This window comes from Thermobia domestica, chromosome 11 (genome assembly GCF_964235325.1).
Source record: "Thermobia domestica chromosome 11, izTheDome1.hap1.1, whole genome shotgun sequence".
Lineage (NCBI taxonomy): Eukaryota > Metazoa > Arthropoda > Insecta > Zygentoma > Lepismatidae > Thermobia > Thermobia domestica.
The window spans coordinates 161,435,197-161,454,202 of NC_137464.1; the positions used below are offsets into that span (position 1 = coordinate 161,435,197).

General features: G+C 36.0%; 1 protein-coding gene across 4 annotated transcripts in view; it reads left to right on the forward strand.

The window, feature by feature from the left end:
- LOC145664533 (uncharacterized) overlaps nt 1-6,579 on the forward strand; it is a 100,574-nt gene extending 93,995 nt beyond the window's left edge. For all 4 annotated transcript variants that reach the window (XM_081731290.1, XM_081731286.1, XM_081731289.1 and 1 more), the window contains exons 3-4: nt 2,266-2,758; nt 4,388-6,579. In XM_081731290.1, the coding sequence (XP_081587416.1) occupies nt 2,400-2,758; nt 4,388-5,144 (1,116 nt within the window). In that variant the 5' untranslated portion in view covers nt 2,266-2,399 and the 3' untranslated portion in view covers nt 5,145-6,579. The remainder of the gene's footprint in view (nt 1-2,265; nt 2,759-4,387) is intronic.
- Nucleotides 6,580-19,006: the final 12,427 nt, after the last annotated feature.

The window sequence follows — 19,006 nt, forward strand, 5'->3', positions numbered from 1 at the left end:
GGCACAACTGACGATGGATTTCAATCGGCGCTATGCCCTGTACATTCAAGAACTTTATAACTGCTCGCACTTGACACGCGGCGGGAGTTGGAATAAGAAACCACTTCCAACTACTGCCATGACATTTCTAAGAGCACTAGGGAAGTTCCGCTGGTGCATGCGCCAAGTTATTACCTTACTCTCTCATGTTAACGTAGTCTCTGCACGCCACATACGGTTTCCTAGCTATAGAACGCGTGGGAAATTTACTTTCTGGATGGGCCTCATACAAATATTTTTGTATGGCTGTTCTCATGGACAGTACCTTGTCTTCGGGGGAGAGCGGGACGACGGCCTCGGGCGTGAAATTCGGGAGGAAAAAAAAGATCTTCATGAAATGGAAGGAAAAAGTAATAAAAGTCCCCAAAATCCAGGAAAAGCAAGGTTTGTTTTTTTTTTAAATTTTCTTACGCTTCGCGCGAACCATGGTGCCGCTTCGCGGCTGGTGTGTCGATTTCACTCGTATGTACGGGTGGAAGGGCACCGTCGTATACTCTCGCCGCTGGCGCTGATTTTCCGCGGCATGTACTCACCTGTTATATAAATTTCGGAATCAGGATCAATTTCACTTTCCGAACGGGATCTAAACTGTACTCTTCTGAAATCTTATATTTCGTCTATATTCATTTTATTTGCTTGAAACAAGATAACTACTGTAAAGTTAAATAATTTTCGAAACAAAATATTCCACTATATTATGGAACGTGCTGCAGTCAAACGGAGAACGTTGACCACAACAATCAACCTGTAAATGTTCGTTTGCTCTTCGCTGGATGTCAGGTGAATAGTTTTTCTTCAATAATTGGGTCTTAGTAAATATTGAATAAGTCGACAACCAACCGGAACACATAATAAGTTACATAGGGGCTATTACGTAAAAAACAAGTTAGACTCCGGCTCTGACGTTTTGGAATAAACATACAAAACAAGTCTGACTCGGGCTTAGGATCGAAAGTGTTTATCAGAGCTAGAACGGTTCGATAGAATTGAATTACAGTTTAGCGTCCGTTTTAGCAGCGAGGCAGTTGTAAACAAGGACCTATCGCTTAAATTGGAATCCGATCTACATAAGGCCAGGAGTTAAATCCAGATCTCCTGAGCGAAAGATTTGTACACTAACCATATAGCCATAAGGAATCTCGACTGTACCAAACTTAGATCAATCCAAAGACAAACTAGTATTGACCTTCGTTTTTCTTCACTATGATTTTCGAATGGAAGATTCCATCGTACTTTATTAATTTCTTTTATTTCTTGACTATTATTTATCCTACAGGTATGTAGTATGAATAAATTACATCAGGCTACGTTTTTTTCTGATATAACGTTCTGATATAATAAATTTTCGCTGCCGTACGTTTTATTTGGTTGTTCGCTTCGTTTCTTTGAGTAGGCTAGTATGAATTTTATGGCATTAGGAGTTGAAAGCGCAATAATTCTTGCCTTATGTACACATAACGCAAGATTACAGAGATTGTAGAAAACTGACATACCAGAGCGCACTAGTTTCTTACATATCACATTTTTCGTTTGAAGCAGCAAGTCAGAAGAGTATAAATCACCAAATTTTTATAAAAAACTACACAATTTTACAATTTAACAGTATTATTTGAGCAAAGTAATTTATATCAGCCATTTGTAACGCAATTCAGAATGTTTATCAATAAATGCACATATAGGTTACGATTTCCGTAGAAGTGTTTGTTTGTAAAATCAACTAGTGGGTTATTAAGAATTTAGTTTTTCTTACAAAATGTGTTGTACGATAGATTTCGTACAAGTCTCCGAATTTCACGTGCTTTGTTATTATTGTTTCACACTTAAGAATTATATGTATTGGTATTGTAATAACAGAAAAATGATAAAATAATTCTGTAATTAAAAAGAACATGGTAATTGAAAACTTCACTAGCACACCCGTTTTCCATGAAACATAGTGTTAATTTCTTCGAAGATACAAAAGGAGAAGCGTCTTTTAGATTTAAGTCATAAACAGGAAGTGAATTCATCTGAGCTTAGAAAAAATTCTTAATTATGTATTTCCTAATTTGTGTAGCTCAATTAGTTAGAAGCTCACCCAGAAGTGTTCTGTCGCACTTGAAATAATAGGGTTGGAAGTGCGCCGCGCTTCTTGCTCTGAGTTGCAGGTATAGCTTTTTACTTTCAGTGCTACTTGAGGTATTAAGTAGAATAAACATTTCTGCATAGATTCTTCTTCTCTTTTAGGTTTTTATTACAAGAACCTGTTACTGGACTGGAAAGAAGTGACTTATTCTGAAATACTAATTTAAAGTCGTGGACTACGTATGCATTTAAACAGTTCATTTAATAGTTTTTGCCTGTAACAAACGTTTAATATCATGATGGGAGATGAATGTAAATCGGAGAGTGAAGAACGTTCTGTGAAGAATGAATGCGAAGTTTTCATCAAAACTGAATATTATGATGATTATGTTGACTCAAGGGAAGAAGAGGATGTAGCATCCACAGAATTCAAGGACTCAAAACTGTCATGGTCAGAAGAGAATCCAGCTGCTACGAACAATTCTTCATTTGTAGTAGAACCAAAGATTGAAATCAACGAGGATGATTCGCAGTTTTCTGAATTTGACTCTGAATTTACTGCAAGATGTACCGTAACTACGAAAACATTTGAATCTGTCTCTAGTGACATGGTGGAAGACAAAATTGATGGTACAAATAGTGGTGAATTTGAAAGGTAATATTTCATTTCTTATATTAATTTAGATAGTGTGTGTGTCGAGAGTGACTAATAATTTGCTGTCGTAGACCTTTCTTGTGCTATATAGTAGCGTATGCGTCATTGGCGCTTGAGACCCTGCTTCGATTCACGGTAGGAAAGATGTAATTCAGATCCCACGTTAAGTTCACATCTCATATACTGTAGTCTCGTTGCTGTATGGGATGCTTAATTCCGATCTGAATGCAATTAAAATGCACATTTTGTATACTAATCAGAAAGGTGCGGTTTTTCTTGTTTTACGATGTAATTGTATCATTGAAACTGAAAGATACATTCCTAAAATCCGAGCTTCTCTTTACTATCATACATTGTGTGGGTCAAAGTAGGAACATAATGTATACACGATGTGTGCTGTGTGATTGGTCTATGAATATGATGAAAAGTATGTGCAGAAGTAAATATGTAGAAAATCAAATATAAAAGTAACATGAATGATATTGTAATTAGTAGATAAATATGGACGTTGTAAACATGTGACCATAGCCTTTATTTCTATGCAAAATTGTAGTTTTCACAATTCTGAAGGTATGGAGAAAGGAAGGAAGGTTTTACTTCGTAGTGTATACACTGGTGAGCGATTTTAGAAATACTTATTTTGGTTAAATAATGCTTACTTATTTACGATTTCGAGCTAAAATTACTATTTAACTAAAAAGAATACATTAAAAGTGCATTTTAAGCTCCTGTGCACAGTCGTTATTATCATTGATTTTATATTTTCCACTATGCATGCAGACAAAATAAGATCACATTACGTCACCCCTGTGCTCTTGGTGAATATTTTGTCTTTTGGCTGCCTGAACAGTAGAAATTTTACGCTTGTGTACATCACTTCATATGGTGCTGCAGTTCATCTCTTCTGCATCTCTTGCTCTCAGTATTGGTACAATAAACTGAACGAAATTACCTATATTTCAGTTTTGAAATGCTCACACAAATTCGTGGCTATCGGCTTTGCTAAGGAAATACATAAAGGAATTTGGAACTAATAAATTTAATGATGTGGACGAGGTTTTGGTTTGTTGGTTGTGTGAAAGGTGTTTCAGGAAAGAAAAAATATATGGAACATACTGAAGCGCGGAAAAGTACTGGTTTTTAGAGTCGTACCAATGGATGTATCAAGACAGTACGTTTTCCCTTATGGCGGCTATAAATACAAGTAGCATATCGTTTTTTCTTTAAATATACAAATACGTTCCTAGTTAGTCATTCCACTGTTGTCAAATTTTTCAGTGGTCGTTAGTTTTCTTGTTAGTAGAAAGGATAAAGTATTACAATGTCTTTTATTCCTCGGTGATACCGTTAAAGTGGCAGCTGGACTAAAAGTTCTTCATCCTAAATTAGTGCATATGAAATAATTTTTAATGAGAGACGCGGACTGACGAAAGTATCTGTATGACCTCCCTTAGTACTGTTATACCTTCGAATAGAATAGGATTTGACCAAAACTTGCATTTCGTATATATGTTTACATTTGCGATGCTTACTTTTTCCAGTTTTTCTGCATGTTTTTATTATTATTGATTGTTGTGATAGTGCTTGTAATTTCAGGCTATAGTGATGAAATTTCTGAATAAATTTCAGGGAGAGTATTTCACCGTCACGTGAATGTAGCAGCAAATGTGCCAGTACATATGACTCAGTAACGTACGCTTTAAATGATATTAGTGACAAAGAGCATAGTTGTAAATTGCACTCAATATTACATGGAGGTGAGAATTCATATCCATGCGAGATATGTGGAAAATCGTTTCCTACAAAATCTAAGTTAAAAGACCACACAGTAGTGCATACAGGTGAGAGACCATATTCATGTGAAATTTGTAGAAAATCTTTTCCTCGAAAGGGTTATTTAAGACAACACTTACTAATGCACACAAGTCAAAAAACATACTCCTGTCTCAGTTGTGGAAAATCTTTCTTTCGTAAGTCTAATTTGGTAGAGCATTCTTTGACACATAGACTGGAAAAACCATACGGGTGTGATAGTTGTGGAAAATCTTTTACCCGAAAAGATTATTTGAAGAAGCACTTGTCAACGCATGTAGTCGGAATACTACATTCATGTAAGATTTGTGGGAAATCTTTCACTCGAGAGACCAGTTTAAAAGGACACATATTATTACATACTGGTGAAAAGTCTTATTCTTGTCATATTTGTGGAAAATTTTATACATGCACTGGTAGTTTAAATAAACACTTATTAACCCATACCGGTGAAAAACCGTACTTATGTCAAAATTGTGGAAAGTCATTCTATCGAATGACTCAATTAAGAAAGCACTTATTAAAACATACAGGAGATAAACCTGATGAAAGTTCACTTAAGACTAATAATTAAAACTGCATTTAACATAGCATATAGGCAAGAGAGAATATTTGTATGAGAATTATGGATATAAACAACATGAAAGAATGAAAGGGTGGAATGAAAAACGAAAGAAATGGGAAAGCTCATGCACAAGGTATTTGTCCACCACAAAGCCCGCTTTGCAAGGATTGAAGGAAGTCTTATACTAAGGGTTTAGTTTAGTAGGAAGCTTGTTAAGTATGGAAATGAAAAAAGGGAATCTTAGGAGATATCCAGAGTTGCTCGTTTAAATTGTCATGTGAAAACTACTAACTATAGAACTGAGGAATGATTTTCATATCTGAGTTGAGAAAACACTTGATTCCGAACTTTCATTTGAGAACGTACTTAGCACATACAGATGAGAATTGTATTGATGTCAGGATCTTGAAAATTTATTTTAAAGACTTGTCTGATGGTACTCTACGGTATATCGCTTAATAACTGTATTCGTGTCAGCACTGGCGCAAATCCCGGGAGGGGTAAGGGAGACGTGTCCCCCTCAATCTTGGAACTGGGGGACTGTCCCCCCAATAATCCGATTTGAAAAGTGCTTTTTGGGGATAAGTGTGATGATTTGTGTCCGACTTCCACAAAAGAAAGTAAGATAAAATTGATTCCTCTTGGCTTTGTTACTTCACCTTAATGATGTAAAGTTTTGAAACTTCATTGCATTAAATTTGTCATTAATTATTGTTAGTCTATTTGCAACTATTTGTTTAACTCCTATAACGAGTTCTACAATGCTATTGAGATCATCATTTTGCTCTCGTTATACATAATTGTTTTTCTTTCTTTGGGGATTATTTATATTATTAAAAAACAAGTGTCATAAAATTTTAATGTGATCATTGTGGTTGTCTTAGTAGAAACATATCAATTATATAAACAGTATATGCCTATATTCAGATTTCAGAATGCATTCATGGCACTGATACGTACCACTACTTCATCTAGATCGCCTGATATATAATACAACAGGTTCAACTCAGAAATCAGGTTCATCTACTGTAATATGAGTCTCATTCCCCCAAGAATAAGCCTCAAATCTGCCCGCCTCCCAATGTTGACGACAAATGTGCTCCCTTCATCTTCCACTGAGCACTGTTTTTTAACTTCATAAATATTTTGAACATCGCTAATATATATACAGGGTGTTTCAGATAAAACGTCCAGTGCTTATAAATCCGAAACGGTTGAGAATAGAAAGATGAAACAAAAACTGAGATAGAAAAATGTCATAGGCCGCATCACATGGTGTTGTTGTGGTGACCCACAGGGCCCTCCTTCAAGGGGGCCCAGGGGCCAACTTCAAATTTTCATATAGGAACATGTATTGAATCATACCTCATTCAATAGTACTTGGAAAACGAAACAACTTTTGTAGGAAACAATTTTCGATTTGGGGCACCGTTTTTAAATGGCCGCAAAAAGTGAGTCCTATATCAGATAAAACGTCCAGTGCTTATAAATCCGAAATGGCTGAGAATAAAAAGATGAAACAAAAACTGAGATAGGAAAATGTCATAGGGCGCATCACATGGTGTTGTCGTGGTGACCCACAGGGCCCTCATTCAAGGGGGCCCAGGGGCCAACTTCAAATTTTCAAATGGGAACGTATTGAATCATACCTCATTCAATAGTCCTTGAAATACGAAACAACTTTTGTAGGAAACAATTTTCGATTTGGGGCACCGTTTTCAAAATGGCCGCATAAAGTCCTGTATCAGTTTGAAGTTGACACCTGGGCCCCCTTCACGGAGTTTCCTGAGGGTCACCACAACAACACCACTTGATATGCTTTATCATCGTTTCTATCTCAGTTTTTGTTTCATCTCTCTATTCTCAGCCGTTTCTGATTTAGGCCTATAAGCACTGGACGTTTTATCTGATACAGGACACTTTTTGCGGCCATTTTGAAAACGGTGGCCCAGATCGAAAATTGTTTCCTACAAAAGTTGTTTCGTTTTTCAAGTACTATTGAATGAGGTATGATTCAATACGTGTTCCCATTTGAAAATTTGAAGTTGGCCCCTGGGCCCCCTTAAAGGAGGGCCCTGGGGGTCTCCACAACAACACCATGTGATGCGCCCTATGACGTTTTCCTATCTCAGTTTTTGTTTCATCTTTTTATTCTCAGCCATTTCGGATTTATAAGCACTGGACGTTTTATCTGAAACACCTTGTATATATATATAGGGCCCAAAATTTCAAATTCAGATGCACTCGCTAATCCAAAAATGACGGTCGCTAGTTCGCTAGTATCTCACGTACAAATTATGATCCCCCCGGCACGGCCTTTGGTTTGAATGAGATTACATCAGGGCATAAAATTTCAAATTCCAGAATATTAAGATTGAGGATAATCAATTTTGACTTGCACAATTCATATACATGTTCAAAAATATCTTACCTTAAGACTTCACGTTTCGATTGAGGGGGCGGGAAAGGAGGGGCGAATTACAACTTTGTGAAGACTTCACTTTCCATGTCCGTTATGAAGACTTCATATTCCGTGTTTTTTCTCACTCAGTGACAATTATTTTCATGTGAAACAGAAACTGCGGAGCCGTACAGGTGAGTTTAGGCAGAAACAATTTCTACTGAACACTGGTCGCCAGCTCTAAATTTCTAGTCGCCAATGGCGACCGGAAATTTTGCGCCCTATATATATATATAGTATGGGAACGTTTTTACCCGCCCCCCCCCAATCTTGAAGACAGATTTGCGCCGCTGGGTGTCAGGATTCGGATGTCACTACGCTCGTCAGATACACGCTGATAGTTGCAAAACTACATCTATGATAAACCTGTGGACAAAGTTTAAATACTTGTTGACACAGGTTTAATTATTAAACATTAGATATGACACTACCTTTAGTTCAAAATTGTGGAAATTGAGGAGCTCATATTCTGGAACATGAAGTAACGTATCTTTAAAGCTTTTCTAAGATCAAATGTTAGAACATAACGTTAACAATAATAATAGGAGCATCGTAACCAATATTTTACGCAGTTAATTTTTTCGAAGGAATATCACACAAAAGTGAATACAAAATCTTAATGATATTTATATCAAAGTTAACTAGAAACATCACATACTGTTAAAGCACACAACTAAATACCATACTAATGATAAATTTTTCATAAGTATGTATTAATTAATTAATTTTTTTCATCCAATCAATTTAGAATTAATGATCCTATCACAAGTGAGTCATTCCATAGTAACTGATGGAACATTCGGAGATATTTCAAGTACAACGAAGTATAATTTTCTAGTTGTCCTTAATAATTATAAATATAATACGCTCAACAAGGAAAACGTAAGAAAATAGCTTTTCTATAGGTTAATTTCAGAATATAATCAGAGTCATAAACTGATTTGTTAATATTTTCTGGAGCGTAATGGACGGGACACATATTGGACGTGTTTCGCAACTGTGAAATAGGTAGTGTAAATTTCTGCGAATTGTTAAGAAGTTTGCAGATCTTAAGTATGATACAAGATGTCTTGATCCCTCAAGTACTCCCACACAAGATACTGTGTTAATTCAGTTTGTTGATCATGAGTTCCGCTTGGTCGATTAACGATAGTAAATTGAACGGACGGGACCTAATGGGCGAGACAATTTGTCCTATGTTTCAAAAGCCACATTTTATATATTCTATGTTATATTTTGCAACTAGTTTTACAATATACGTGATAGTTTTACTGATGTAACATTATTTGTAAGTAATAGAATTGTCTATTGCACAAGAACTTTTGCATCATAAAGACCATGGACGTATACTATAGAAAAAACAAAAATTTAGTTTTCATCGTCAGAGTACACATGAGAAAAAGACAGTTTCTGTTCTACTACTTCTTGTGCATTAAACATACTCAAATCCAAATCAGAAATACTGCTACTACTATTTTGTATATGCATGAAGTTCTGATAAAGCTGTTCGTCCACCTACAACCTGAAATGGATTAATGTCCTTAAAGTAATGTTTGATTTGAATGTGTGGTATAGCCTTAACAGTTTCCCACCTGTTTTGTAGGACGGATTTCTGCATGTCTATTATTCGAGTGCCAACAAAATAAAGTTTTACCCTTTACAATAAGCTTAGAATCACCTTTCTTTAACCATCTGCCAGATCGTTCTTTTTAAAGTCCCATCAACACCATCTACAGCTCCTTTACCATGTGATGTTGCCAAGAAATTCCATTATTCCTGTACTCCAAAATCGTTTTCCATGTGTACCCGCCAGGAAGGACGCAGAAAAAAATGTCATTAAGTGCTTGAAAAATTTTTTTAAAGATAGTTGATGACTAAAGACTACATTTAAAGAAAACACGGCGATAAACTTGTAATAAACAAAATCTCGAATGGAATTGAAATTAATCTGATCCCGTATGCCAAAACTCAACGTTTAGATAAATAACTATTAAAGAGACTTTTAACTACTAGATAAAAACTAAATGACAAGATAAACTTTGAAATAAAAAAGATGGATGGAAGCGGCGGGAGATCATCACTTTAACTTACGACAGTGGATCATACTAGCTTACAGAATGAACAATTTCTGAAGGATGGGGCTGGGCTGGAGGTTCTGTAAAGTCTTCTGTTTTTTTTCTGTGGCCTATTTTTGAGCTGTGGATAGGGTAGCGAAAATTGGTATCCCGTGAGGGGATAGTATATTTGTTACCATTATACTATTTGTTAATTTCGTGAAAAGAGCGAGAGCGGCAACCATCAATAAGTTATATTTTCTTTAAATGGAATTTATCATTCAATAGCCAAAGCTAACAGTTAAGTTGTATCTCAGAAATTGTTTCTGAGAACGATTGAAAATCTCAATTAAAAGATCGAAACATAGCTCCCTGGCGTAAACTAGACTCTAATTCACAGCTCAAGCTCACCATAAAAATATAATTTTTCTATATATATTTTTTAAACAGCCTAATTTGTTTTCATATTTTATTTTACGTTTTACCATGCCGAACCATCGCCGCTCAAACTTAACCACCGTTTAAATCCTACGCTTTCATAATCTGCTGGCTCTATTGGACCCTCACCACCAACCTCAGTCCTCACTCGCATTGCTTCCTCCACATGCTCATCAAACGCGACAGCCCAAAACCCAAACCCTTTCATGATGCAATGCGTTCGACTTCAAACTCTTTCTGAGCCCTCCATGAAAAAGTAGATCTCTTAACTAATTTTCAACGCCTTGCTGCCATTAATAATTGCTCTATCCAGAAGAAAGCATCTATCTTTGTTCTGTGTTTAGCAGGTCCATTATTATACTGGTACGAAACAAACTCATCTCTCTCCTCTTTGCCATCGTCTGACCTAAAAAATTATTGAGGTTAATCGCGAGTTCAGCAACTGACAAGAGAAACCTTGTTAACTACTATACTATTTGTTAATTTTGTGAAAAGGACGAGAGCGGCAACCATTAATGAATCATAATTTCTTTACATGGAGTTTATCATTCAATAGCCAATGTTAACATTTAAGTTGTTTCTCAGAAAGATTGAAAAGATCGAAACACATGTGACGCATGTTTGCATTGTTAAACTTGTTTTTAAACTGCGCGGCACATCCATCAGAAAATATAAACACTCAGAAACATTGAAATCTGATAGAAGATCGTCAATAATTATCTTCAAAAAGCACCACACACTAACCTTATCGTAAAACACGTGATCACTCACAATAGCGTAAGAGATGGTATGATTCTTAACCCATGCAACACACGTAAAAATTGTAACTTGTTCATGATTTCAATGTGCATTTTGTATTTCATCTTGTGTTATAGTAGCATAGTTTTCTGCGAAGTCCATTTGCAACACTGCTTTACATTCTTCCACATTTCTTTTCTTTTTTATATTCAAAATGTTGTTGTTGTGTCTTTTTTACAAAATAATGAGCCTTGAAATTTTGTCAGTTGACCCTGAAATTCATTTGTAGCATCAACTATGGACACTTCGACAGATATTTGCTTCAGGCGGGCATCTATCCTCCCATTGCTTTATTTTATCTTGTCACCTAATTTACAGTCATCGGATTCGAGCAAGAAGGAAATGATTTCCGTACAGCTTTCACATAATCCTGTCATGCACTTTTCGTATCCCGCATTGCAGCATATTTCTCGCATAAGGTCACTGCTGGTGGAGGGAAAGCAAGGTATCTTCTTCGCCAAAGCTTCAATAATGAAGGTAAAATTTGAATAATATTTACACACACACACACACAGAGACAAGTATTATGAGATATTTCCGATTACGGTAACACAAACTTCGGTAGTAGTTCATAAAATTTGCTGAGTTTAATCTTAACCGTAGGGTTTTCAATTGTAAACAGACAGTAAGCTTCGTTATTGTCATCATCATGTTACGTTTCTGTAACTTGATTCAACCGCTATCACTGCACTTAACACTTTTGAAGTTCTTTTCCCTAGGAGATTGATGGATTACACCATCTTTGCAGTAAAAAGGCTTCAACCATACGTACTTCTCAGTTGACAGTCTTTTCCCAGATAGTCTTGTCGTTTTGATCAACGAATTCACGGATAAATCGCCATTTCGAAGAATATCTGAAAGCAGTTTTTTGAATACAACTATTTTCTTTCGTGGGCTTTGTGGCAGAGCCTTCCTAACCCTTTGGATTGCCTTCTTAATTGTGGACACGAGAAGGAACCTAGGTCACTCAACACACTAATATGTTCTTTCTCTGAAATTTCCTTCTGTCTTGCTCTGTTTTCTTGCACTTTTCATAGACTGCTTTGCATTCAGTAGTCTCTTATTTCATGCTATTCTCACTTTCTCAGCACAGGCTTCTCTCTTTCTCTGAACCTCTTACCTTAGATGCGTTTACCATTTTTGACAGTTTGTCTTCAGCTTCTTCCTGTATTTTCTCATTCTTAATCTAGCCTTCTCAGCTTCTTTTTTTTTTTTAATCTTCCATGAAATTCTTTAATACACATCATTAAATGTAATGCAAATGAATTACAAATGAAGAAAACAGCAAATTAAACTACATTTATTTTTTTTCCACGTCTTTCTCGCTCTTTGGGACCTGTGAATGAATAAAGTATAGGGGGTCCTACAGCACATTTGGAAAAGTAAAATATGACATGTTTTCCAAGATGTTCAGCTAGAGAACCCATTACATGGTTAGACTATTTCCAGTCTGCGTGATTTACTAACGTTACTAATGCATAATGGAAGATCTTTTATTCCTCCGCACGTTCAGAAATGTAGACGTTGGTTTAATTCTATTTATCTCTCTCTTTCTTTGTCGCTCTTTATATGATCATAACAGAATCGGTACAAGCCACATAATTGCAGTACAATCTCAATTATTGTAAGGACAACTATACTTTTATATTCATTAGCCTAGTGAACATTAAATGAAATTGTGATATTTTTTCTTTCTTTTCAAGCACTTATAATACAACTTACATTAATATAAACCAAGAATAACAATGTTGAAAGGATAATGTTTTTATACATTTTAGACCCAGTGTTTGCACTGGGAATCGAACCCAGTCTGCTCACACCAAAGGCAAGAGAATTAGCGACTGTCAGTCATTAAGAACAAACAAGGTTCAGAATAAATAGTCATTTTTGTAAGATATTTTGAGAAATTCACTTCCAACTCAGTAATAAGTTTTTTTTTTTTTTTTTTTTTTTTTTTTTTTTTTTTACCCAATAGATGTGTATATTCTTTACTTCTGTAGCCCTATTACACTGAAGTCATGTCGCTTTCCGTAAACGATAAATCAACGGCAAACTGGCGTAATATATTCTGAAGACTTTTCTTTATTCTACGTACCTTCAAAAGTCTCGAATGATTGGAAGAGTATAGTGCCTGTATATATTTTTTTGGCTAAGAAATCTAGATTAGGAGGAAGGAGCGTACTCTTACATTGACCCTCATGTATTGTTAATCAACGAAATATCTATCATTTTTGGAAGAAAATTCTCTATTGAAATATTTGAAAATATGTTTAACAAACATGAATTAAGAATGAGAAAAAATAAGTGTACAAATTATTATAAATGTGCTAGATGGGTATCATTTTTCATCTTAAATATTTAATTTCTCCTCTCTTGCACATGTGTTCTAGTAATCCAGAACGCAATTTGTTTTCGATTTCCTAATCGGTTTGTTTTTCTCTCTGTAGCTTTTCAGACATATTTTTCATTATGTTACTTTCTGCTCTGTATTCTGAACCAGTTTTTTTTATTTTTCCATCACATTATATTTGAAGTCATTTTGTATTCAATACTTCAATATCCTATCGTATATTCTTACAGAACGATCTAATTTAATAGTTTTGTAGCACAATTATCGCCGTAGATAAACAAAATTATCAAAATAAACTATCTGGCTTCAGATGTAATAGAGCAACACTTAACAATATATTTTATATTGAAAAGATATCAGTCTTTATTCCTTCGCAATGTGTAGCGATTTGAAGCTAAAGAATGTCTTATCTCCGCTATTTTTAAAATTTAAATTGAAATATGCAATTAGGAAATTGAAAAAAAAAATAGTTATTAGAATTAGTTATTGACTAGTTGTGCGTGTTTATAATTTATGCAGAGTAAGTACATGACAATGTGAATGGTTTCTAACAGCATGCAAGAAAATGCGTGACAAATTTACTTGAAAATTAAAATTTATCTCATTCAAAGAATGTCTACAAGCGTATACACTTGCATTTGCAGTCAGGGACATTTGATATTACAATAAAATGAAAACTTAACAGAGTTTTAAAGAGTTACTAACTAGAAATCATATAAAAGTAAGATCAATATACTTTCTACAATGTTATTAACGTTCTGCAATACATCGTTCTAACGAAAAGTCAAGGACGAAATATATTATATACCAATCGAGAAATATCATTGAACTCAACAAAGTAATATGTTTTCGTAGTTTTCGAGAACAATTGAGGAAAACTATTTTTTTCTAAACCTAAAAATTGATGCTGTACAAGGACCAGAGTTGGTGTGGGTCAATGAAAACTTGACCCATGACCCACCACGAAACACTCCTTCCCACCACCCACCAAAATTCATCATCAACAACTCTGACATGATCCACGGCCTCCTCTTCACTGACTAAAGAGTTTACACTTGTAATAAAACAAGATGTGAAATTATCACTAATCGGAGTTTGAATTTCTATGGCCAATCGCTCAAGCACCACTTTTACAATAATGCTGGATCTGACTTTTACGATATAAGATGGTAAAGTGTTTATCGTGAGCCAAATTCTGATGAATTTCAATTAAATTATCATAATATAATTATTTCCTTGTTGAATTACTGATACTTTTCAGTGGGAAAAAGATTGAAATTTGAAAGTCCCAAATCAAGGTAAGTAGACCAACGTAAAAGGAAAAAAGTGTAAAATTTTCCATATAATTATGTGTACACGTTGATGCTAGTGTCTACTAGTCCACGCTTAATTGCATGTACGGAGAGCATACCCGCGACCGTTCGGTCTCTTTAATGGACAGGCTGCGATGAACCATCTCGCCCGTACTTGCTTGTGCTTGGACCTGAGTCCTCGTGCACGATGTGCACCGTCAAGATTTGTCCCCTAACCTTTTCGCCTTAGCGTGTAACCCCCATTCACTGAGGGAGTGGGATACTCCCACTGCGTGGCCAGACTGAAGTCCTGAGTGCCTACCAGTTAACCTACTGGTGGAGGCAGTCATGCTAGTGACTCATGCCCTACCATACTCTGCAGGCATGGTGCCCGAACGCTATAAGGCAAGCTCACCTCCCGCACATATTCGCCGTTACCCAGGTTCCTGGGTTTAGCTTCCATATGCTACCGAATCTCACGGTGTGACCACAGCCCGGCAGAGTCCAATCCAATCCGGAAACCCCAGGCAATGCCCGAGGGGGCTCGACTCCCGTCCCTGCCTACCTCTATCGTTCAACTGGCAACCGGGTTATACGTACAATCCAAACTTAAAATTTCCATGTAATTAAGCTTACAGTACAAATTTTAGGTCTATTTTTCTCACAACTTTATGGGTTGATTTCCCTGTGCTCTAAGCGTTCCATATAATAAACATAAGCTTCAGCAATTATTATAACAGAAAGCAATGGATATATGAAGTGAAGCACTGTATTTTTTGTTTCTGAATTGATAATTGTTTCTGAAGTTTTTTCTCAACTAATATCGACCGTTTTCGATTATTTTTACAAACCAACCCACTACCAATTTTCCATATATAGAAAGCTCCCCCCCCAATAAAGGAGAATTTTAAAAATGCTAGGACACATTGGGCCTTATGCAGACGCGTGACTCGTTCTGACGCGTGATTAGTGCCATACTAATGAGTTCGACTAACATTTGTTTCCTGCAGTAGTCAGGCCTTTAGTATGACGCTAATCATACATCAAAACGACTCTGCATAAGGTGGATTCTGTTTATTTTCAATAAATAGATATTCTGAATTTCAGTCTGTAAATTTAACGCCTTGCGAGATACTCAATTTTTTTTCCCGCAAAATTTCGGATCCTCACTACCTCCTTAGGATATGTATTATAATGAAAGCAATGTAATATTCCAATTTGGATTAAGGCCTAACTATATACCAAAAATCATTTGAAAATCATTCATTTGACTTTGCAATTTGGCCGTGATGATCAGACACACATAGCTACATTCAATTTTTTATATAAAAATTTATATACAGTGATTCAAAAATGTATTTTTTCCAGTAGGTAGTTCCTCGAAAAAGTCGCAGGCCTCGAAAGCCACGTAGTAGTACAAGTCCTATTGCTATTATTACAATTACAAATATCATTATCCAACAGTGCCTGAAGTTCTTTATTTTTCACTTAGATATACTCAACTTAGGTAAGTAGTTAGAAACAAATGGAAAAGAAAGGAAAATGGAGAACTTGAAAGTAAAATGCAGACAAATTCACCAGTGTTCTGAAGATCCCAGAAATTATTGTCTACAATGCAGTAAGCAGAGTGGGTCGATAGGTCGCGGTGGGTAGTGGGTCACAGTAGGTCACGGTGGGTCGTAGTGGGTCACATACCGTTGACCCACGACCCACTCAGAAAACTTGACCCACCGACGCACTGACCCACGCCATCTCTGACAAGGACCACGTCACCAGAGAGGCTGATACATATCTTCATGAACCTCTTCATTATGACGCTAGCAAGATGACAATACTTAGTGTATTTGGAGGAAAAAGGACAAAAAGAGCACTTATGACATTAACCTTGTGTTAATGAAGACTGTTAATGGGAATTTAAAGCATCTATTTAAGAAGTAGAATGTTCGATTGGAGATGAATTTAAACAATTTCGTTTCAGTAGCTTGGCAAACGGGGTCTACAGTAAATTCAAGAGAACAGGATGGTAGACATAAGCAATAATAGGATGAAATTATATTATTTTGTGGAATTTTATTCGGATGACGGAGATACTGAAGTTTGTATAGAACGCTTGAAGCAGTATTGTAGTTTGTACGTTCCAGATAAAAAGGAAATACTGTGTCGATCTTAGTGACGGACAGTGGGGTTTATGAAATTTTAAGGCAGATTTTTGCCTCAAAGGAAGTAGCCGTTGGTAAATATTCGGATTTGGTAATCATTGAGAAATAATACAATCAACCAAGAAATATAGCCGTAGAGAAATTTAAATTTCACTCCTTAAAATAGCGTAGAGGAGAACACTTTCAAGATTTCTTGATGGCGGTAAAAGACTCAAGCTAATAGATATATTTTGCAGACAACTTGAAAGATTCGATAAAGGATCAACTTGTCACTGGAGAGTGAAAGCACATGGAAGAGGTTGTTTGTGTAAATACATCTCATATTCTTGCAAAGCTCAGTAGATCGGTTTACAAATAGAGTTGAAAAATAAATGGTAGGTTTTCAGTTGAAAGTCTAAAGTCGCTCGCAGTATTGACGGCTTAAGCAAGTATAGAAAGACAGATTATAAAGAGCTCCGATTGAAGCAAATGAAATGTAATAAACGGGGAAAAGTACAGAAGCCATAAGTGATCCACATAAAGTGTTCATGGCACAATTAATTTGCAAAAAGGAGGACATTTTAGAAACAAGTCGTTCGAGAATGATATGACAAAGGACAAATTGACTCAGAGAGGAACTATTAAGTGTTGTCAACAAAGAGAGTACTGACGAAGCACGAGCTAGAAACCGTCAAGAAAGAAACATGAAACCAAAAACTAACTAACTCTATGGCTTATGGAAGCCGGAGGTTCAATGCTGCATTCACAAAAGCTCTCCACTGACTTCTATTATTAGCCAACTAAATCCAGTTTCTACTTTGTATTCCTATCTCTGAGAGATCCATCTTATTATTGTCCTCCCATCTGCGCCTAGGTCTTCCTAATGGTCGTTTCCAGTTAAAACTTTGAAAACGTTCCTACTAACTTCCATTCTGGTTACATGACCTGCCCACCTAAGCCTCCTAGACTTAATGACACTAACAATGTTTGGTAAATTGTATAAATTATGTTGTTCCTCGTTATGAAGTTTCCACCATTCCCCATTCCCGTTCCTCTTGGGTCCGAATATTCGTCTCAGGATCTTGTTCTCAAATACTTTTAGAACATGAAACCAAGATGTAAAATTATAACTTCGACAGAAAGTGAGTTAGAAGAGCAAAAGATGGTACAATACATCAACTGACAACAGTACCAGAGAAGAAAGATGGAAGACAACTAGATAAGTCAGAGGAGTACTGTAGAAAGAAAGACGAAATAAGTCGAAATTAGCACCAATAGAGGAATCTGAGAAGGAAGAAGATAAAAAAGGGGTTGAACTTTATAGATAATTGGGAGGAACATGTAACATTAAAATTATTAAGATGGGATATGATAAGAGTGAGAAAGAAAAGGAATAAGCGGAGGAGTGATTGAACGAACAACTTTTGTTGGATTCAACTCACTGCGAAACACGCAAGCAATAGATTGCGGTTTATTTCGAGTTTGTGTGGATAGATTCAAGTTTTGTCTCCTGTTGCGGTGTAGTTCATGAAGGACTTATCTTGTTTGAAATTTTAAGCATTACTTTACACCAGTTGACACAAGCTTGCTTTTGAAATTCAGTCAAGCTGTGTGGGATTAACAACTTAAGAGTTTCCGTACGTTCAGGTGACTATGTAAACTAGTATGTTCGCCATCTTGTGAATATTCAAGGATGTCTGAATGTCACAGTGTGTCACATGCTGATCTCTTTCAATCATTTTACGCACAGCATCAACATTACTGCCAATAACAGACGCGCATGGACGACCTGTACGAAACTCATCGCTGAGAAATGTGTGATCACGCTAGAATGTAGAACCAATTGAGCAATATCCTGTTGAATGGTGCTTTAGCCTCAAAAGTAAAATTAAGTCGCTTAATGCATAGTCTTGGTGTGAGACTGCATTTAAAATCAGAACTGAATATTGATTCTTTATTTAAGTAGTCCGAGAAAACTTACTAGGTACATTTGAAATCTAAGAAATCATTGACCGAGAACATCCACGACAAATTTTCATTCCTCACACAAAACTACTTCAAACGGATGTGAAAAATAAACAAAGATAACTAACCGTAAGACCATCTATTCCTCCGACTTTTATACTAGCGGAACACTAGCATCACTGTTAGTACTAGTTTGTAGAATTTTTTCAGCAGCCTTCATATACTGTATTAACTAGCAGAATGTATCTATTGCTTTTTTATTACTTCAAACAGTGACGCTCATATTGCTTGTGCAATGATCAAGAAAAGCTTGCTTAACAATAACAATTATCACAATTATTCTGGTATTTCTGGCAGATCGGTTTCTGCAAATTA